The 23,386-nt window shown below is 31.7% G+C and overlaps 2 protein-coding genes and 1 long non-coding RNA gene across 6 annotated transcripts in view; 2 read left to right on the top strand and 1 right to left on the bottom strand.

The window, feature by feature from the left end:
- The window catches only part of Npl4 (nuclear protein localization 4), a 59,244-nt gene extending 42,460 nt beyond the window's left edge, over window positions 1-16,784 (bottom strand). Inside the window, exons 1-7 of the mRNA XM_072522050.1 lie at window positions 16,628-16,784; window positions 16,274-16,516; window positions 15,971-16,161; window positions 13,514-13,775; window positions 13,293-13,431; window positions 11,248-11,574; window positions 11,013-11,173 (exon numbers count right to left, since the gene is read on the bottom strand). Coding sequence (XP_072378151.1) covers window positions 11,013-11,173; window positions 11,248-11,574; window positions 13,293-13,431; window positions 13,514-13,775; window positions 15,971-16,161; window positions 16,274-16,516; window positions 16,628-16,648 — 1,344 coding nt within the window. The 5' untranslated portion in view covers window positions 16,649-16,784. The remainder of the gene's footprint in view (window positions 1-11,012; window positions 11,174-11,247; window positions 11,575-13,292; window positions 13,432-13,513; window positions 13,776-15,970; window positions 16,162-16,273; window positions 16,517-16,627) is intronic.
- On the top strand, window positions 3,306-4,540 carry LOC140433134 (uncharacterized). Its single transcript, XR_011949872.1, has 3 exons — window positions 3,306-3,726; window positions 4,226-4,397; window positions 4,459-4,540. It is a non-coding gene; the product is annotated as an uncharacterized lncRNA (long non-coding RNA).
- A 963-nt stretch (window positions 16,785-17,747) lies between the features above and the next one.
- The window catches only part of LOC140434054 (uncharacterized), a 37,712-nt gene continuing 32,073 nt past the window's right edge, over window positions 17,748-23,386 (top strand). Inside the window, exons 1-3 of one of the 4 annotated variants that reach the window (XM_072522054.1) lie at window positions 17,748-18,127; window positions 18,193-18,284; window positions 19,715-19,824. In XM_072522054.1, the coding sequence (XP_072378155.1) occupies window positions 18,049-18,127; window positions 18,193-18,284; window positions 19,715-19,824 (281 nt within the window). In that variant the 5' untranslated portion in view covers window positions 17,748-18,048. The remainder of the gene's footprint in view (window positions 18,128-18,192; window positions 18,285-19,714; window positions 19,825-23,386) is intronic. The other 3 variants (XM_072522051.1, XM_072522053.1, XM_072522052.1) reach the window with 3 other exon arrangements.

Below are 23,386 nucleotides of genomic sequence, written 5' to 3' on the forward strand. Positions count from 1 at the left end.
TTAGCTTGATTGATACAGAAATATTTGAGGTTATGTTCGGTTTTAAATTTTAGGTGGCAATTCAAATGAAAATATACGCCTGAGGAGGCCATGGAGTTGCTGTTTTCTGGGGAATTAGATTCCGATGAGGAATCTAAAGACGATGAATCAACATCTGATGTGACGGAAAATGAAACGTCTTCAGATGAAGAGGTTACGGTTGCTGAAAACCAAAATTCTGATACTTGGCATTGGACAGATAACGAATATTTACAGCAACTAGACTTTACGGGTATGCAAATTCCATTAAATCTTGAGAATGACGAACCGTATTTGTATTTTAATTTATTCGCTACACCTGAATTTTACAACCTCCTTCTTACACATACAAACAAATTTGCAGAGGAGATTTTTTTAAGAGGTGTTGCTGGACATTCTAGAATTACTGCATGGAAATATGTGTCTCTGAATGAATTTAAAGTATTTTTGAGACTATTGTACCACACAGGTACAATAAAACTGAATAGAATAGAAGATTATTGGAATACCACTTTTCTGTTCAATATTCCTGTATTTGAAATTTTGTGTCCCGTAATCGATTTCAAACCATTCTGAGAGCAATACATTTTGTAGATAATCCTGCATACCCAGTGACCGTCTGTTTAAAATACGACCTCTTCTTAATTTGTTTAACCATCGCATGGAAGAAATCTACTATCCGGAGAAAAATTTGTCAATCGATGAGTCAATGATGCCTAGGAGGGGAAGGCTCATTTTTCGACAACATATAAAAAATAAACGCCACAGGTATGGTATTAAGTTGTATATGTTGTGCGAGCCTAATGGGATGGTTCAAAAAATATTAATTTACACTGGTGCCAATGATACTGATATTGGTGGAGTAGGACATTCGTCAAAAGTTGTGATGAAATTGTGTGAAAACATATTTCATAGGGGACATGCCATTTGTGTAGACAATTTTTATACAAGCATTAGTTTAGCACATGACTTGTTACAAAATGGTACATATGTTACCGGTACATTGAGAAAAAACAGAAAAAATATTCCACCTGAAATACTGAACACAAAACTTAAAAAAGGGGAATTTGTCTCAAAATATTCAAATGGAATCAACATTTTAAAATGGAAAGATAAGAGAGACATTTTGATGTTATCAACGGAACATAAGGCCCAACAAATTCTTTGTGAGAACAAACGAAAGCAGCAATTTGAAAAACCAAGATGTATTGTAGAATACAATACCCATATGGGTGATGTTGACATGAAGGATCAGATGTTTTCTTATTACAGTTGCGATCGAAAAAGTATGCGACGGTACCTTAAACTTGGAATACATATTTTCCAAATTATGTTGTTTAATGCATTTATCCTTTATAATAAAAATCATCCTAGAGGAGATAAAATGTCCTTCTACGATTTTAGGCTGAAGGTAATACAATATTTATTGTTACATAAAGAAAATACAGCTTCTAAACAACAAAAAACAAAGCACTTTCCGCAAAACATAAAAAAACCAAATAAAGATGGAGATTTTCGTTCTATAAGAAGAAAGTGTAAATTGTGTGCCTCCAAAAAACAACGAAAGGACACCATGTACTGCTGCCTGGAATGTGCAGACAAACCAACTTTGTGCCTCGATTGCTTTCCTGTATTCCACAAGAATTTACAATAACCTTTTTTTTTGCTTCTACTTTTCCTTATACTTTTTTAAAAGTGAACATTTTGTGTTAGTTTATGTAATTTAACAGTCCAATACAGCAATATATTAAAGTTAAAAATACACTCTTTTTATTCATTTAGTTTTAATGTTAACAAAGTTAACTTGTCACCAAGTTAGAATGATACGCCAAGGACGCGAATTCACGTTTTCATTCCACACGCCAATGACGCGAATTCACGACTCTAGCGTTTCACTTGAGTAGGCGGAGGTTAAACTGACTACTGACAGTGAATGGGTTAAGTCGATTACCATAAACAAATTATACTCTGTATGTTTTTATAAGATCCCATATTAATTAATGTGGCATTTTTATTAATATTTATTAAAAACATTACCCGTATGGTTTTTTATTTATTTTCAACAATAAAAAAAATCACTAAACCCTGGCTATGCATTCACTTATGTTAACATATTATGTTGATTTTTTCATAAGTACGTTTAATCCAGAGGTAACTATGAAAAAATGACATCAAAACAATAATATTGTCAGTTAATGTCAAATGTATTTTGTAGTATTGTAAAACTTTTTGCCGTTTATGGCTTGTACAATAGGTCGAGGTAAAGTTATCGATGAGAAAATTTGTTCAATCAATAGTAGATTTTTTAATTCTGGAAAATCCAATTCGGAAATCGCGAATATGTTGCAATTGTGACGCTATAGTGCAGCGGTCGGGGAACATTTTTAATCATTACCCCAAAATATTTTTGTGTAAGTTGATATTACCCCATGGCGAAGAGCAAGAAAAAACGAAATCGCCTCTTTTTAGCATCTTTCATGTTATAGCCCCCATGATAATTTTGAAAAGAAAACAATAATTAAAAATTTAATTTAAACATCATTTATTCAATTTATCAATGTAATACCTAGTAATCCATAACTTTCACCCCCACAGAAAATATAAGTAAATGATAATTTCTTGTTATTTTGTCATACAAGAAAAATACATGAATTACAAAATAACGAGAAATTATCATTTGCTTATATTTTCTGTGGGGGCGAATTTTCATGGGAGAGGTTTCATGTTTGATACAATTGCTTCAAAATTGGGACTTGGTGTAAGAGCGATTTGAACACAGTCTTCAGCGTTTAATCGATTTCTGTTCTTCGTTTTTATGTTCATTAGAGTGGAAAAGCCTTGTCCGCACAAATATGTTGTTCCAAATGGCAACAATTTTTTAACTGCATCTTCATGTACAATTTTGAAAGCCTTTGCAGCTTTTGACATTCAAAAAGATAACAGATTTGGTTTACTCTCAAATTGAATATTAGATCGAAGTTCAAGAATTGCTTCTGCTAAACCTGACGGTTCTTCTGGTACCATAGCAATTTCACATGTAAAAGGATCTGCAATGCAACTGAGAGTAAGTGTATCAAGATCTGGAAAGTAATCTGAAAACCGCTTTCTGAGTTTGATAAGATGTCTTACAATTGTATCCTTGATGTCAGCAAAAGTAATATTTTCGCAATCTTCCAAAAACAAAGCTAACCTTGAAAAAGTAGCTGTCTTGTTCGGTTCTACTTTCTGTCTCCAATATTGCAGCTTTAACCCAAACGCTGACACTATTTCTCTCGCTGAAATGATATTAATATTCTTTCCTAGCAATTCTTTGTTAATATATTTATACTCTCAAAAATGCCCGCTAAATATGCGAGATCACACTCTGGTTTCATTGTACCCTTAGATTAAAGAAACCCGAGATGGAACATCGTTCATTGCGCAGCGTGCCAAATTCTTCGTTATCCCTACCTAATCGATTCCACCAATTGTAGTCGATAAGAGCTTCGTATCGTGACGAGAACCGCCGATAATGTTCGAAGCTCGTATTTTGTTTCGTGCCGTTGAACGTTGAGGGTTAACGCAAGCAATTCAATTTTGAATTTCAAAACAGTTTCTGCTTTTATTTTGTGATTTTAGTGTCAAAATGAGTCGATGTAGTGTAAAAGAATGTGTATACAATAAAAGCAAAGTATGCCGAAGTGATAAAAAAAATATTCATTTGTTTACGTAAGTATTGAACAGTATTTAAATTCAAATGCTTCTTTATTTACATTTGACACCAGGGTGGTATTATGCCCGATTGTTTAATTGTAAAACATTCCGAGTTACTTATTTTAGCATTGTATTGCTTTGTTTATTATTTTTTTAAATATATGCTCATTATTTCGTAGTATGTTAATCGTTGATTCTAAATATGTTTTATAGTTTTATATTACCCTAATTCAATGTAATATAACTTAAAAAAACCATTACAAAAATTTAGACACTATATTATTTAATCAAACTTCTTACATAATCATTATACAGAGTGATAAGGTAAATAAAGCATGTACACATTGTAAAATGCAATTGTGCACTATAGTTAGTCATTATTACTTATTAATACAGTTACTTTTAATACATTACTTTAATTTGATGGTGTATAAACAAGAGTGTGCTTTCTGTTGAATGAAGCTATTTAATTTACTATTAATCTATTGGCTTATTAAATTGGTATTATGTGTAGTTTTCCAATGGACAATGAAAGACGGGAGGCATGGAGATTTGCCTTAAACATAAACAGTGAAGACATATTTAAATATTCACGTGTGTGTCACCTACATTTTAACGATGATGCCTTTGATTACGAAAGATCTCCGTTTTCTCTATCTCTGAAAAAGAATGCCATACCATCTGAGGTAAGAAGTATTTTCATATAACCTGATAGACAAAGGCTAAACATATATACTTTTTTTTTAGCGAGTTGCTTTAGCAGATATTCAATGTTCTGTACCTGATATAAGACCATCCACCAGTACTTATGAAAAACCAAATAGAGAACTACCATCAACTGCACAAAAAACACCTCCGAATTCACCTACCATAAAAAATGATTTGGTAAATCCAACACCATTCTAATACTGTAATCGAATCTCGTGAATCTCGTAACTTAAAGAATTGACATTACGTATTTTCTTTGTAGATTGGCTAATAATCATTATATATATATATATATATATATATATATATATATATATATATATATTTATAAAACAGTGCTACAGGTTTTGGAGGGCCGTGGCTCCCATGGACTTGATTAGTTTCTTCCACTTTTTCCGATCTTTTGCTTATTCTCTTGTCAGTCCCTTGTTCTTATTTCTTATATGTCAGCCCGGACAGCATCAAACCACTTCTTTCTCGTCCTCCCTCTTCTCTTCTTCCCCCATTCACCTGATTTGAGAACTCTTAAAACCTTTCTTTCCGTTGACATTAGTAAAACAGGTCCCAATCATTGAACTTTTTTTGGTGTCATATATCTCCATCAGCTCTGGTATGTTCTTTTATGCAATTTACTGTGAGCTTCCTTTATACCACTTTTAACTTCTTTCTGGTTCATGTTTCACATGCATACAACACCGTTGGTCTAACTATTGTTTCATATGTTCGGATTTCGGCTGCTCTAGTCACATTTTTTGCTTTTATCAGGCTAATAACCAATACTTTGTTATTATTATTATTGCTTATTTGATGTTATTATTATTACTATTATTAAAACTAATTTGGTATTATTTATTGTAGGCTGTTACACCTAGAAAATTAAAGTTAAGGAAACAATTAAGAAGAGCTAGAAAAACTATTAAAACCCTTAGAGTCTCCCTTAATCGTTATAAGAAAAAAGTTGCAGTTTTAGAAGATATTATTAAGTCCTTAAAAGGAAAAGTTACAGATGAAACTTTAGAAGCTTTAGCTGTAATAGGTCCAAATAAGGAATTTTTACAGAGACAACTGTCTACTAAAGGAAAATATGGTAGTGAACTGAAAACCTTTGCTTTAACATTGCATTTTTATTCCGTTAAAGCATATAATTATGTAAGAACTACTTTTAATTCTGCATTACCCCATCCCAAAACAATATCGAGATGGTACCAAAGTGTCAATGGAGATGCTGGCTTTTCAAAAGAGGTTTTTGAACTGTTGAAGATAAAGGCCACCAATACACCATATAAATTGCTCTGTAATTTAACAGTTGATGAGATGGCTATTCGTCAGCATGTTCAATGGGATGGAAAACGATATTATGGATATGTAGATTATGGTGTTGACTTACAAACAGATTGTCATTCAATTGCCAAGGAAGCAATAGTATTTATGTTAGTCTGTATGAATAGTTCTTGGAAACTTCCTGTAGGGTATTTCTTAATTGATTCATTAACTGGGAAACAAAAACAAAATTTAATATTACAATGCTTAAATTTGATAAATCAATCTGGTGTAGAAGTTATATCAGTAACTTTTGATGGTGCATCAAATAATGTGACAATGGTAAAAGAGTTAGGGTGTAGTTTTCAATTAAATTCATTAAAATCTACATTTACTTTACCAAATTCAAATAAAGAAATTGCAGTTCTCTTCGACCCGTGTCATATGATAAAATTATTAAGAAATACCCTAGGAGACAAACTAACTTTAGTTGATGATAATGGTGAAACTATTGAGTGGAAATATATTAAGGAATTAAATAAACTCCAAGAGGAAGAAGGGCTTCATTTACGCAATAAACTTAAAAAATCTCATGTTAACTATAAAAATCAAAAAATGAAGGTAAGGTTGGCAACACAATTATTTAGTAACTCTGTGGCACATGCAATTGAATATTCAACACAAGTTTTACAATTACAACAATTTAGTAACTCTGCTGCTACGGTTAATTTTATTCGCATCTTAAATAATTTGTTTGATGTTTTTAATTCCAGAAATATGTCACAAAAAGATTATAAAAAGCCTTTAAATACAGAGAATTATATCAAGATTAATGACTTTTTAACCGAAACTGCTAATTATTTAAAATCATTAACTTTAGTTGATGGGGTAAAGCTTTGTGAAAGCAATAGAAAAATGGGAGTTTTGGGATTTCTATTTTGTATTAATAGTCTTCAACATTTGTACAAACAATTAGTGGAAACAAATTTATTAGTATATATTCCAACCTACAAATTAAGTCAAGATCACCTTGAACTTTTTTTTGGGTTAATTAGATCAATGGGGGGTTATAACAATAATCCAACTGCTAAACAGTTTAAGGCAGCTTATAAAAAAATGTTAAAACATTTAGAACTAAAGGATAGTTTCAGAGGAAATTGTATTCCTTTAGAACTGATTACAGTTATGGCTCCTGAAAAAATAATTAATAAGTCTTGTGGCAGAGAACGAATTGTTGAAGATGAATTTGTTGATGATAACGATGACATATCCAATACAAATTTTATATCACTTCAATTAATGAACTTATCATTTACAAATTACAAGAGAGAAGTTATTATATACATTTCAGGATATGTCATTTATAAAATATCGAGAATTTTAAAATGTGAAGATTGTGTAAACGCACTTATAGGAGACCAAGCAGACTTGTTGACGTCATTCATCAACCAAAGAGACACATTAAATTTAACTTATCCATCCGAAGATGTTGTTATTATTTGCACTACTGCCGAAAAAGTGCTATAGTGCCACATAAACGTTAACAAACGTATTAATGTTAATATTGTTAATATCCAAATATTAAAAGAATTAACAGAACAATTATTATTTAAGAGCTTAAACAACCATTTCAAACATTATTCCTTTTTAGATTCACATTATTCCAATTTATTAAAATTAATAATTTCCACCTACATTAACGTCCGAATTCATCATTATAATAAATCAATTGTAGATACTAGTAAAAGTAAAAGAATTATTCATAATAAGATGACATTATTTTCTGGACAATGAAAATATTTTTTAGTTTTTATTTACTGATTATTTTTATTGTAAAACTTTATTCTAACTTCTTGTTTTGTGTTATTAGTCAATACAATTATTGTAATTAGTTAAATAAGTGTATATTAAGTTGTGTTTCTATAGTTGTGTATATTCGAAACTAATTCAGTATTATTAATTATTCTGAATCCAACTCTGTAGTTGCTCCCCACCCCAGTGATTAAGTTTAGAAATAAGGCAACATTCGCGCAGCTATCTAAATAGGTTCATGTTACATCTCGGGTTTCTTTAATCTAAGATTGTACCATTGTCTTCTATTTATGTAAAGCCGTAATTAAGGAATTCGTCTTGGTATGTTCTTTTTCTATTTGCTGCCATCTTAAGGGAGACAGAAAATAATAGTTGTAAAATACTTGAATTAAATTTTTAAATTGCGGCTTACCTTGATCGATATATCGATGATTAATGATAAAATGGTGATCTTGTCAGCAACTAATTAGTAAAAACTTGCTCTCTGACTCGTCAATGTATTTGTATCTTGACGGCATAGCACGAACTGAGCAGGTAGTCGGGGCCGGGACTGTGCTTTACTACGCAAAGATATAACTCGAGAACACTCTAGTGGTGGAGAGTAAGATGGCGTGGCCTGCATATGTCGCTAAATTGTTTAAGTTGAAAAAATACTAACAGGTTTATAAAATAGCAAATTAAGAATATATACTTTTTACTCACAAAATTTTCATTTTTACCCCCAAAAATTTAATTTTTACCCCATTTGGGGTAATTTACCCCGGTTCCCCGACCGCTGCTATAGTGTAAGAAATATAGTCAGAAGATACAAAACTACAGATTCGGTCGTCAAAAAATCTAGAAATGTACGAAAAAGTAAAATAACCGAAGCAGATCGAAGGAGATATATTACTCTCGGAGACCACCGAGAGGACCTTAATTTGGAATTTGGTACTTACAAAGTAAGTTTTATAGTTGAAAAAATTAGTACGAATTGTTTTTAATAAATTTCATTTTATTTTAGGCTAACAAAAACCCACTTTTAAAATTACAACAAAAGAAAAATAGACTAAGATGGTCTATTTATAAAAAGAGCATAAAAATTGGACTTAGTCGCAATGGGATTAAATACAATGGAGCGATAAGTCCAGATTTAAAGTGTGTATTAGAGACAGTAGGAGAATGAATGATAGTAGAAAAATGAAGCTTTCAATCCCGACTGTCTGAAAAAAAAGTCAAATTTCCTGCATCTGTCATGATCTGGGGCAGCATATCGTCTCTAGGTGTAGGAAAGTTACATTTTATCGATGGGATTGCAAGGAGGATTGAACTATTTGAATATTTTAGAAGAATCTATTTTACCGATTATGGAACACCGTTTAATATCAGCGAAAGACTTTGCCTTCCAACAGGACGGCGCAGGTTGTCATACCTCAAAAAAGAGTTTAAAATTGATTGAAAACCATGGCATACCACTTCTGGAATGAGTTTCTAACAGTCCCGACTTGTCCCCGATAGATTTTGTGGCGCGAAATGAAAAAAGCTTTAAGAAAACATCCTGCCAGGTCCGTCAACGAATTGAAGGAAAAATTGCAGAAAATATGGGATTCGTTTACATTAGAATTTTGTCAGAACTTGGTAAAAACTATGACTCGAAGAATTGTGGATGTCATTAAAAATAAAGAAGATGTAACTTAGTGATAAATTTTCATATTTTTTTTTGTTAATACTACATATTCTATGCGTTTTTTTTAAATTTATTATTATTTTGTTTAATCAATAGTGTTCATTACGGTATAAAATATTTTCTATAATTAGGAAATTCAAAAATGTTCGATGCAATAAAACTTCTAAAATTTACGCTGCGCTTTTATTTTTGTTCTCTAAAATTTAATTTTCTTATCAATCTAACGTTGGGCCAACTGATATGGGAAGGAGCTCGTGATATGCCTGGTAAACCATTAAATTCTCAAGCACAACATATTGTGTTAAATGTGTTGGAAGTATTTTGAAAAAAAAACGAATAGAATGTCTTTAGGGCCATTTTCAACTGTTCAACAGGTAACATATTGAAATGTATGTTTTTTTATAAAACAAACATATTGAACAATTCTTTATTTAAGAGAGTAACTGCTGCATTAAAAAAAAGGAAAAAAATAATCATACTCTTCGAAAACCAGGCAAAAGTAGATTTCGTCCGAAAAACAAGACAACCGATATACTGAGAGATCAAAAAGAACAGTGCGGAATACAGTATACGACATATACCAACAAAGTAAGTACCGATTTCTTCAATCTGAATTTGATAATAAACCAGAAGGTACTTTTTAATCAATACTTTATATAAATGTATGTTGCACAAAAAGATTGATGAAAGTAGTTTAACGAAATTTGTGTTGAGTACATTGATTGATAGTAAGTCAATTTTCTTGTGAGTTTTTTAATTTGAAATATGTAATCTATAGTTTTATAAAAATTTTTAGAGAACATGTTACTCTCAAGTATAAGTAATGAATTAAGAGATAAAGAAGTTGTAGTTAGATACGAAAAGTACAATAATAGAAGAGCATTAATTGAGGGCACCAGTAGTGCTGCTTGAAGAGCCAAGTTCATTCGAAAATATCTGGAAAATCTTAAGTGTGCATACCAGGGTACACCAATATATTAAATTAATGGAAAACGCTACCAGGGCCGCTGGAACACCAACATGATGGGGGACTACTGTTGCTCACTTAACCAAGAAGTTCTACAAGCAACTGAAAAAGCTACAGAAGAAGCTTCAAAGAAAAAAGAGAAAGTAAGTATAGGAAGTTTCATTAATTTTACCATATACCTTACAGAGATTTTAAACTATATAACAAAAAGCAGGTTGCTCAAATATTTATGCGTGATACAAAAAAACTAAGACCAGATTTGGTTTCAGTACATAAAAATCAATAAAAATTAGCTATTTAAGTCAAAAAAGTTGTCAACCAAAATGTTGTTGTTGGTCTATGTAATTGGAGTCTCCATACTCTCCAAAATGGTGAGCTTTTCTTGTCATTATCACAATATGTAAAATAGAAGAATCTTTTAATACAAATAACAGACAAAGGTTCATATCAACGGAATTTTTGAAGGCCCACGAACTGATTCATTAACCAGTACAAAAAATAGATGTGGGATAAAAAAAAGTGGTTCATTTTGATAACTGGAAATCATTGTATAACTCCCAATTTGACTAAAAATTGTATTTTTGGCCCTTAATTGTTAATAAATAATAACGGCGCCGAAATTTTTACAGAAAATATATGGATTTTCTTGCTTTAGGTATAGATTAAGTAAAAAACTTGACAGATACTTGAATAATTTGAAAATCATGAGACAAACTTGTGTCTCTGAGCCACAAGGAAATAAAAACACAGCTTAGGACTTGCCTTTTGAATGCTCGCGAAAAATAAATTAAAAAAAAACAGAACCCTTTAAAATTTGAAAAATTTAAAAATATACTCCATTAAATATAGAGTTGTATGGATAGTCGTAAAACCATGCAAAAGACTCACCTTATAATATACGTCCGGAACGTACTGCTTATCTGATGATTCTCTGACGTAGCCTAATTCTGGACAATCCTTGGTGGGCACAAGGCAATTGTCTCGTACTAACGCCATACATTGATTGGACACCTGGTATCCTTCCATGTGGACTTGATTGGTCTTGTCACCTAGACAAATTGGAGAAAACACATTTTTGAAGGTTAAATTCACGAAAAAATCTTATAAATCGTCTTTTTCTCACCTGTTACGCAAACCGTAACGAACTTAGACCCAAAAATCCCTTTAGATGCGTATCTGGTGTGATTGGGGTACATATTTTGGTAGTGGCCAGCCATTATGCACTCCTGAGAAGAAAACAGGTGACTATCGATGTTTCGAATGTATTTGACGGTGCCGGTTTGAATGTCCTTCGCGAGAAGATCGGTAAATATCCAACCGACACGTCTTAAACCTAGAGATGCTGCCATTTGTTCCACGATTTCCTCTCTATCATCGGGAAGCAGATGGATCGAGTCTTTCGAGCTTTCTTGTGGAGGTTCGTATATTGCTACGACATTGGCTTTGATTCCTGTAATAAAAATGATAGTTAATACAGGGTATTTCGTGTAAATCGCACAATATATTTATGTCTAAAATATTAACATTGACATAACAATTTCAAGAATGTGAACAGACTGAGAACGGATTTGGAACATTGGTAAGTTATTTATTAGACAACCATTAATTTGGTAAACATTTAAATAAATTATCTGTGTTAATAATTTCGAACCTGGAGTTTTAATTCCTGTTACAATATCTTATACTTGTATATCAAAACCAAACTATATAATGGTAGAAATAGAATTGATTGAAAGACATATCAAATGTAAGACATATTGATTGAAAGACATATGGACTGAAAGGCATATTAACTTAAAGACTGTTCTTCTTATTGCCGTTCTTGACTGAAGACATATCGACGCCAGCGAAAGTAACATACAGATAATCCAACGTTTCTAGAACCAGCCTAAGAGATATCATTGACTTATAAAAATATAGAAGTTTTTTATAAGTCAATACAATGTTTAGATAATAGTTTTATCGAAGGGTCCAATCTAAAAATACGATATAGAGGAAATTACATTAAAAATAACAACATTGAAGGCGACTTCTGGTATAACCAGAAGTGATACTGAGCTGTAAATATTTTAAACCTGTAGATCAGCTACAGTTTTGCGAAAATCTTCTAAATTTGATCATTTTCATAGATAAGTCTGCATAAAACCATCTGTAGATTTCTCGTTGTATAAAAAAAACATTTTCTTCAAAAATATAATAATATATTACACAGAATCCAACATTTTAACATGTATATAGCAGTTAATGAGCAATTAATAGCAACCAGATTCATGAACTGAAGAGAAGAATCGGCCTTGGGTGGGCAGCATTTGGAAAACTGAGAGAAACTTTTAAAAGTGAGCTGCCCACATGCCTAAAGAGAAAGGTATTTGATCAGTGCGTCCTCCCAGTCTTGACGTACGGAGCAGAAACACTTACCTTAACAAAAGCAGCAGCTACCAAACTGAGAGTCACGCAGAGAAGAATGGAGCGGTCCATGTTAGGAATAACTCTGCAAGACAGAATAACCAACAAAGACATCAGGAGAAGAACCGGAGTGACTGACATCATCGAGAAGATAGCCAGACTAAAATGGAGATGGGCAGGACACATAGCCAGAATGACAGATGGGCGATGGACAAAGAGGTTATTGGAATGGAGGCCAAGGGAAGACAAGAGAAGCGTCGGTCGACCACCTACAAGATGGACTGACGATTTAAGAAGACTCAATAAAAACTGGATGAGAGCGGCGCAAGATAGACGGGGTTGGAAACATGAGGAAGAGACCTATGTTCAGCAGTGGACTCTTGAGGCTGGATGATGATGATAGCAGTTAATAGTACAAAACAAAAAAAATGAAACTGCATTGGTAATTGATCATGAATTATAGACAAGTTTGGATCATACTAAAAATAAGATAAAAGATAACATTTACCCCAGTTTATATCATAAACACACTAAACTGTATTGGAAACAGAAAGACCCATCTGCTAGATTTGGTAGTGGCAAGTAAGAGGATAATTTAATCTTTGGCTATAGTATATTTGCCCCTTCCTGTTTGGTGCTGCCTCATCTCAATATTTGTACCGATTTCTTATTATTTCATATTCTCAATACCCTCTAAGTTATGCCAATACTGTATACTTATCACATTTATCTAGAACGAAAAAGAGCCCTTTTTGTACTTACCTAAGGGAACATCAGGGTGCACTTCATAATTTCCATAAAGAAAACCAATTCTTTGGTGGCCAGTGACCCTCCAATAGTTCAAAAATTTTTCGACTAAATTTGTGTTTTCGAAAGCCACGTTATCAACATGCCTATAAGCCTATAAATAAAAACAAATTTAATGTACCATCAATAACCTTGTTCAAAGATACAATAAAGTGCCCATAGGTCTGTATTATTACCTGCATATTCAGTGTGATAGCGTTAGGCTGGCACTTGGAACAGATACCTCTAGGCCATGGTGGATGATCCTTGCAGCCTTCTTTGATGCGACAAGAGATGTCTTCTAGGGCTAAAAACTTCCCACGGTCCACTCCGGACATCATTTTGCGTAAATAGGAGTGAAAAGATAGATGTTTAATGTTGTGTTCTTTCAAATAAGATTCGTCATAAGGTTCTAGTGGTGAGCAATGAACACAGCGGGAGTTGGTATTATGACGGCAGCTAAAAAGAAATTATTTGTATTTTTATAGTTCTAAAACTATTTCAATGGTTATATTAGAGAAGGTGAAAATAGTAATAATGTTTATTTTAGGTACAGTATGTTATTTTAACATAATTTTTAAAGTGAAACTTGTGTTTTGCACATCTTAATGGCGAGCCTAACTACTGTTTGTGATGTAGATATTTAGATAAATAGGATAGTGGACTAGGATTTCTGTTACTTTCCTCTTCGTCAATAATTTATAATAAATGAAGATATGTGGACAATTTTCATCATTTACAGTGATATTCATATGCTGATATCTTTGCACAATGTCTGTTCCCTTCAAAAACAACAAAAATTGTAAGGTTTAGAGCAGTATTATTTTGTTGCTGTGCTATTTTATAGCACTATTTTTTTGCAATATATTAATTTGCCTCAGAATGTTGTTTTGTTCAATTTATTAAAGAAGGCTCTTTTGTCTCCATTTTCTAAACAAAAAGTGTCTTCTGGAAATCTTTATGATGATTCCTATTGTTTTTTGCTATGTATTTTGTCAGTTTTGCCTGAGTTGACATATTTTAACCCAACCTTACTAAATTTCCACTAATTCAACCCAACCTAGTCAGACCTGACTGAATACAATCTAAACAAACTTTACCAAACATAACCTATATACCTAATGTTGTTCACCTAATGGTTTTGACACTACAGTAACTGATATACTACAGTTTGTTACCTAAATTTCATCATATTTTACAACAAATTATACAACAATTACTGCTTTAGTTTTGAAACTTGTAACTGATCAGTTTAAATAGGTTTCAAAACTTAATAATTTAGTTAAAATCTTATCTGTTGTTCTTAATTTAATGAAGTCTTGAAAAAAACAGATATATTCATAAAAATTCTTACTATAATTAAGTAATTTGTGTAAAAGGTTTATAATTTACTTAAAATTTTATAAAAACTCTGGTACAATGATAAAAATGTGTATTGTGAGTAGTATAACTACTAGATTTTATCCCTTAACTTGGATATTTTAGGAAACTAACTGAATCAATAACAAATTTCTGTTGTGGTATGTACTATTTGAATCATACTCCAACTTTAAATAATATTAAGTAGGATGTTTCAGTCTCTGGTCCAAGAATACCCAATAGATGTAGATATATAATAATAAAAGTACATAATATATTTTATACAAAATCAATTTGTATTTTCACAAAATGGAATATTCTTGTAAAGGACGATTTTCACATTTGGTCCCATTGAAGATAGCTACAAAGGAGTTGTGAATTAAATTCACAAAACAAATTTTTGACGTTTGACTGTGTTGTCATGTCTTTATAATGTATATGTTGTAGGCTTCAATTACAAATAGAGAAGCTTTCAAAAATACATTTTTATTATATTACTATATGAATTATGCAATTTTTTTATATACAGCACGAACGAATAAATACTTGTTTCTTCTCATATTAATTGCAGTTAATTATTACAAAATTTTTTTTTGCATTTGCCTTTGATAATAAGCTAATAGATTTGGCAATCCTCAAACCACCAGTTGCCAGATTGTTACAGATGGTCACCAGATGCCTGTGGAAAGTACCTGAATACTATTCTTATTATTTTTTTAAAGAATTTCTTTTTTACTGTTAGTTTGTTAAAGTTCTATTGGATTTTTATTAATTATAAATCACATGCTATTTCCCGATTTATTAAAAAAACATGGCAACACAGTCAAGTGCCAACATTTCGTTCTATGAACTTTAATTGACAGCTAGCTCACTTATAGCTATCTTCAATGGGACCAAATGTGAAAATCGTCCCTTGTAAATATACCAACACAACTGTCAAATAATCCTGGACATTGAATTGTCATAAATAACCATATGTTTTACTATGGCATACTGAACAGAGTTATCTATATTGTGCATATAACAAACTGACATATCTATCATTGCTATGAAAGTATAATTTCCCTTTAACAAAGTTTCCTTTTTTAAATGAAAATACATAGATTTTAATTTTGACAGCCCCATAATATATGATGTGCATTAATCAGTAACTGAAACGTAATTCATGCTTGCTACCATATACTACCATTTGGTGTAACTGTTTTATCTTACTAACCTACAAAAAACTCAATTTGTCAAAATTTTAATTATAACTCTAGCCATACCATTGTAAATGTGTACACTTGAATACTTACAGTTTGTCATCTCTATTCCTCTGCACCTTCCCATCAATTTTCATTAACTGCAGATCTACCTCATCCTCTTTAATGTTTGCAGAGCCACTTCGGATTCTACTTTTTGAATATGAAGTAGAGCTTGTGGAAGGCATAGCACTAGTCGAAGGGATGGCATCATCCACTGGTTCTCCAGAAGGAGAGTTATTACTCTAAAAACATATAAACTCCCATTTAACTAGAACTTTCAGCGAATAAATTAGGCTTTGCTAATTTTTGTAATAAAAATCACAATGGCAAATTTTAAAATTATATCCAACTTACAAATAACACTGCTCCATTAACAGGAGCTAAATATATCATATCCCCATGACGCAAACCCAAGGAAAGCACACTTTTAGACTTGCTGCTAGGTATCTCACTTTTCTTGCTTTTTTCTTTGTATAAAGCAAAAGCGAAACTGTTTAATTCAAAGGCGTCATGAACTGTTTCGAACAATTGACAAGTTGTGGAAGAAGTGCTGATTTCAACTCTTTTTGTTCCTTCTGGAGACTGTACTCTCAGTAACTGAAATTTGAAAATCAAAATTGAGGTTATGTACTATAGTGTACAGTTGTTAAAATCGTATCCAATTACGTAAATTTATAATTTGGATTTAAAGTTAGAAACAATTCTTACCATAGGTTTGTTTCTCGACATTATGAAAAAATATCCATGTATATTTTTATAGCTTCGTCAGTACAATTTTGATTTTAATTGTCAAATTCACGGACAGAATACCAACACAAAATTTGCTCCGTCATTAACACCTTGCCATTTGTCTACATAAGTCAGGGTCTCCACCATTCTTTTGTTCTATACACAAAAATAGCACCATCATAGCTGAGATATTAGTTGCCTATATAGTAGTAGATTTAAAAAAATACAGATTTTTAATGTCTATTTTTAATATGATTAAACTAATTATATCCATTAAAAATCTTGGCAGCCGGTTTTATGCGAATGCCTGAGTTTACGAATTTTATCTATTTAAAGTAAATATTTACTACAAATAGTTATTGATTTTTACTCTCCAGAGTATATTATTTTTGTGAATAGTTAAAAAAGTATGAGAATATAATTTTTTTGTTTATAATGCCTTCAATTTTCAGAATTATTTTATTGTTATGACTGTTATTGACTAAATAAGAGTATATATAACAAAAAAAAAGTTGAGACAAAGTCCTTATAATCATCCCTAACCTAAAGTAAGAATCCACAAGAAAGGAAAAGGTAACAATAAAAAATATCCACATCCACATAAGTTGGAAATCAGCGCGCAGTTAAATATTAAATAAATTAAAACTATCAAACAAGTTTCTTTATAACATTGTAGATCTAAAGAAATATTTTATTACAAAATGGGATATAAACCAATTGGGGTGTAAATTTTACAATTTAAATAATTAGTAAAATGGCGAATGGACCTGGATTCGGAAGTAAAAATTCCAAAAAAGAAAAAAAATTAAACAAATGGTAAAACTAATTTTAAACAGATATTTGATACAGAGTGATGTAAATATCATAATTTAATAATATTTTTATTTCATGTTCGATTATTTCGAATATTTCTAAAAATATGTAAGCGCTGGCGATGGAGTTGAACAGGTAAAATAATTTTGGTGGCAGTTATGAACGACTAGACTGTGATACTACCAAAATTTCTATGTGGGTTTTCGTTTATTAAGCCCGAAGCTATTCCAGTCGCTAAGAAATAATTAACATTCTAATTTCAGCTTTGTTTTTGGATGAAAAATGGACGTGGCTTGTGGCGGAATTCCAAAATGAAACTGCAAATCGACATATTTCTAGAACATTCAGTTGTGTGCGCACCTATGATATCATCCAGCTGACATTACTTAAATATTTGTGAAACAACAAAGATTTATAAATAAAATATTGTTTTTTAGTTTTAGTGTTTTGGTGAAATTTACAGTGACAATCAAAATTTTTAAATTTGACGTTTTATTTTGACAGTTTTTGTCAAGAGGTGGTGTTATTGATCCTGTAGAGGCCCCAAAGGCCAAAAGTTTATATATTGTAAATAAATAAAATCCAAAATGAGTACAAATAAAGTGGAATTGTATATTTATGATCTGTCTCAAGGCATGGCAGCTATCATTTCCCCTACAATAATAGGTACATCATATATAAAATGTTAATTTTTGAGGTTATGCCATTTTTAACTATTTTTTTCTTGTCAGGAAAGAAAATTGATGGAATTTGGCACACGTCCATAGTGATTTATAACCGGGAATATTTCTTCGGGTCTAGAGGTGTTGAAAGCTGTAATCCAGTAAGTAGCTAATTAGAAAACCATCACTTTTACTTTTTTCTCCTACAGAAGTTCTTTAACTTCCTTTTATTTTTACTTAATTGTAAACAAGTTGCTTATTTTTGTACAGACGACACATTTTCCACTCTCTAATCTGTCTAACGAATTTCTTGGCTCTCTTCTAATGTAATACTAGTTTGATGAGAGGGTTCTAATTTTGGACAGCTAAAAATACCTACTCATCTGTTTAGTGTAGGCAGTTACAGTTTTCATTGTAGAGCGGGTTGAACTTTATTGTGTATTTAATTGAATTAACAATCACTGTAAGTATTAACTTAAATCATTATAGTATACCATAAATAAGGATATAACTTGCTGATTAAGGATTGGATCAAATGTAAACAATTTTTTGGATAATTTAGCTGTAATTGATTTGAAAGTAGGAATATATAAATATGTTATTGAAAGTAGTGTGCTGATCAGTTTTTGCAATAAAATAAGTGTTTACTATCATAGATGCAGTTCTTGCATCTGAAATTGATTCATCTAAAGAAAGTAACAATTACTTTGATAAAGTCTATTTAAAATTGAAATGTGATGTATATACAACTGGTATTTGATTGTACCCAGATACTCCAGTTCTGGTACTTAGATAGTGCTCTAGATTTCTACATACAGAGTGGCCCATCAATAATGATATAGTTTTTGCTATAGATTTTGAAATAAATCATTGTTTTTCTTAATAACTCGGGGTTAGACACTAATACCTGGCTATATTTATATTGTTATATTTCAATACAGTATTATAACTAAATTATGAATTATTTTTTTAGAGAAAAAAGGCTAGGTCAGTTCTGACATTATCGGCACATTGTTGAAGCTTTGTGTAAAGCTCTTCACAAATATCTATTCTTTTGGGCTAAATAATAAATGCCATATAATCTAAACATAATAATCCATTAAGTTGAAATCCAGTCATAATTTTACAAAATAAAATGATCCTCTCACTAATTAGAGATTTGACAACATTACTTTTTAAGTTTTATCAATAAATCGAACAAACAATTAACAAAGGCTGTGGAATTGCTTAGTTCTATGGGTCAGTAGTAGCATTCACCATGCTGAATAACATGACAATGTAACAAAAATAGTTAACCACACACAGTAGATTTAGATTTGAGTTCGAACAACCTTGTCTATGAATTTTATTACATTACAAATAATTGTTCTATATATGTTACAAAATATGTCCTGTATGGAGACAGCATTTGTCACCATGCCCTGACAAGAGCTCAAGGAATCAGGAGGAGGTTATGTTAGAAAAGTAACAGTTGTAGGTGATGTAGTAATTATTTTTTCAATGGTTGGTTATTATTTATAAGAAGTACTTTTTTGTCTTATATGATTATGAACTAATGATTTGTGGTTCGTAACCAGATATTTGATTCTAGGGTACTACAGCAGTAGGACGTCCACTGAGGGTAGAAGTTTTAGGAGAGACACAGGTCCCCTACACTGTGTTCATTGATTATTTGAAAGGACTATCAGAATCTTCCTATGCGTGAGTATTAAACAGATCCTTTAATACAAACATAACAACCATACAGTTTATCCCTTTTTCTTGTTTATCTTTTCATATGTTTATATTTTTCATGGAATAATCTACACTCAGATGCAAAAAAAACCAAACAGAAAATTTTGGTCAAATTCAAAGTATGTATTTCAATTTTTTTATTTTTAGCCCTATTTTGATGATTTTTTTGGCATACTGTGTATAAATTTATAAATTTTAATTTGGTATAGTCAGTTTTTTGATAAAATTTTATATTTGGCTTATTGTACGGGGTTAATTAAAACATAGTTTAATTACCCTAACTTTGAAACATCCTGTGGAATAATTCCGTTTGCGAATTTTCGTAAAACCTTATTTTTCGGTTGCAACCATGTCTCCTAAGCATTTTGTTTTTTGTTTCATGTCAAAATATGCCTTGGTTCATTTTTTAGAGCCAAATGAATTTGCCACCCACAATTTAGGACTTTTTTAATTATGATTATTTTGGTGTTATTTTATAATACGACTAGGTGGCTTTGGTGAATGTTATCATTATGTCATATTGAAACTTACATTTTGTTTACCTATGATTGATCATGGTTCTCAGTGTCGAATATTGTGCGAAAGCTATTGCTCTAGTTGAAGATGGGCGAAATTATGAATATGTGGCTAGAGTGGCTACACACTCATCGCTCTATCATCCAGAAGGTAGTGGAACGTTTTATACGATCTGGAACAAACAAGCGTAAAGCGGGAAGTGGCAGGAAGCGCAAAACTACCGCTTTAGATGATCGTTTTATAAGATAAAGATAACATAAATTTGGTTTGAAAAGTTGCAGACCAGCAACTGGGCCCCAAATTACTTCCATGGCACAGAGTGGCTAGACTACAATTTTCCAGGGAATGGAAATGCCGATGAGTCGAGATACTGTCTTTACTCATCAGATGGGAGAGAACGAGTATGGCGTCGAACTGGAGAGAGATTTGCGGAGTGCGCTTTCAGTCCCCGCGTTAGCCATGGAGGAGGTTCGGTGATGGTACGGGCAGGAATATCCCGAGAGGCGCACACTGAATTGGTATTTATTGAGGGTTCATTGACTGCACACCGGTATATTGAGGACATTTTAGCGAATAACGTAGTACTCTTTTCTAAATATATCGGCGATGATTTTTTATTAATGCAAGATAATGCGCGACTCCACTCTGCAATGTGTGCTACGCAATATTTAAAGGAAGTTTCTACTACTTTTTTTTTATGTTTGGTTATTGTTATCATTGTTCATTAAAACCAAGATCATGTCGTTGCTTGTAATCATTATTTAAATACAGTGCTTCTGGGATGTCGATATGACATTCCTTTGATATCAGTCACCAAAGCCCCCATCGTCGTATTACAAATTAATACAAAAGATAAAGGTGATAATAGGAAAAGTCGTAAATTGTGGGTGGCAAATTCATTTCGCTCCTAAAAATGAACCAATTCATATTTTTACATGAAACAAAAAACATAATACTTAGAAGGCATGGTTGCAACTGAAAAACAAGGTCTTACGAAAATCCGCTAACGGGATTATTCCACAGGATGTTTCAAAGTTAGGATAAAAAACCATCTTTCGATTAACCCCGTATTATAAGTCAAATACAAAATTTTATTGAAAAACTCACTATACTAAATTAAAATTTATAAATTTTTACATAGTGTGCTAAAAATATTCAAAATAAGGGTAAAAATAAAAAAAACTGTTATACTTTGAATTTTATCAAAATTTTCTCCGTTACGTTTTTTTTTGCATCTGAGTGTATAATATTTCCTTTTAATACTAAAAACTGTTAGCGAAAGGTACCTTATTATCCTAATTTGTACAGTTAGCGATTTTAAATCTTATCAAAACTATTTTTGGTACAATTTTAATGAATATTTTTTATGATATGAGTTTTTAATGCATATTATTGAGTATATAATATTTAAACAATATTTAATTTTACTACCACCCCCTGTATATGAACACTCCACAAGTATTGCCCAGAGTACAGTTTTTGAGTGTTTAACCATGACCAGAGTTGGACAAGCAACTATTTTATAGAGTGTTTAATTAAGGATAATGTCAGTTACCATTCCAGATTAAAGGAAAAATTACCTAACAGTAACTGGCACTCAACTGTGTAAAAAACAGCCACTTTAAAATGTTTTTTCACTCAAAATTTAGATAATTTTTTGGACTTCCAAATACAAAGAGATCTTTGAAATCGTTTAACTCGATTGAAAACATTAAAAAAATCGCTCGACAAGATAAACAGCCTTCCACAATTACATTTCTCACCTTTCCATTAGTAGAAATAACGTTTTTGTTTTTTTATTACAAGTATATTACCGATCATCCCACTCTGAATCCGCTCTTCATTGCTGTCAGTTTTGTCCTGATTTTCTGAATGTGAAATTGTATCAAAGTATATCAATGCACGAGTTTATTTTATGTTGCTCACACATAAATAACAACGTGGTTGTCATCCCTCCTACTAACCTGACCTATCTCTTGCGGACTTTCCGCTATTTTCCAATCTCAAGAGATCTTTTGAAGCCTGATGTTTGGCTTCATTGAAAACAATAAATAAAAATCATTGGAATAGTTAAACAGCATTCCACAGGAACATTGCTCAGTTTTGCATTGCTATAATATTTTTAAATAACTTTTTTTACTATTAGTCCTCGAACTTTCTGATCAACCCTCGTACATGTAAACTACTTTTATATTACTATCTCGTTCACGTTTCTTTGGTCCTCATACATATATTTATTCGTGTTGTGACGTTTCTCTCATTTCGTTTCATTTCTCGGTTGACTATGGTTTTGTCAATTTATTTTCAACCCTATTTTTACGTTTTCTTACTTAAAAAAACTCGAAAGTAATCACGTAAAAGTATCTATCTCTTGGCACTCATATTCACTTTCCTTCCACGCACGGAGAAAATGTTTTGGATCTTTTGGACCGATTCCAACCCATCAAACTCCCAAAAGTGATGTATCTGACAATATAATTCAATTTATAAAATGCATATTTTACTTTTAGAGTATCTAGACACATAAACAACTACAAAAAATCTCATATTTTCAATTTGTTTTTGAAAACAAAGAGATCATTTGTTTTAGGAGCTTTTTAAATGTTTTTGGAATTGCGGTGGTTGTTAATAAAGATAAAAATGTTAATGGGTGATTTCTATTTTTATTCAAGATAATGAGTTGAAATACTCCATACACAAAAAAGGAAACGTTATTGAATGTTCCAACTTTAGAGGGATTTCCCTTCTTAATACAGCATATAAAATTGTGTCCCTGATACTTAACGAACGACTGGCACGGTATACTGACAATATACTGACGGTATACTGACAAAACCATTTAAAACCAACAGAGGACTGCGCCAGGGAGATGCGCTATCATGCACGCTGTTCAACCTAGCGTTAGAAAAAGTTATGAGAGATTCGGGAATAAACTTAAAAGATACGATATATACCCGTAGTGTACAAATAATGGCATACGCTGATGATATCGTCTAATTGGAAGAACCCAAAA

This window comes from Diabrotica undecimpunctata, chromosome 2 (genome assembly GCF_040954645.1).
Source record: "Diabrotica undecimpunctata isolate CICGRU chromosome 2, icDiaUnde3, whole genome shotgun sequence".
Classification (NCBI taxonomy): Eukaryota; Metazoa; Arthropoda; class Insecta; order Coleoptera; family Chrysomelidae; genus Diabrotica; species Diabrotica undecimpunctata.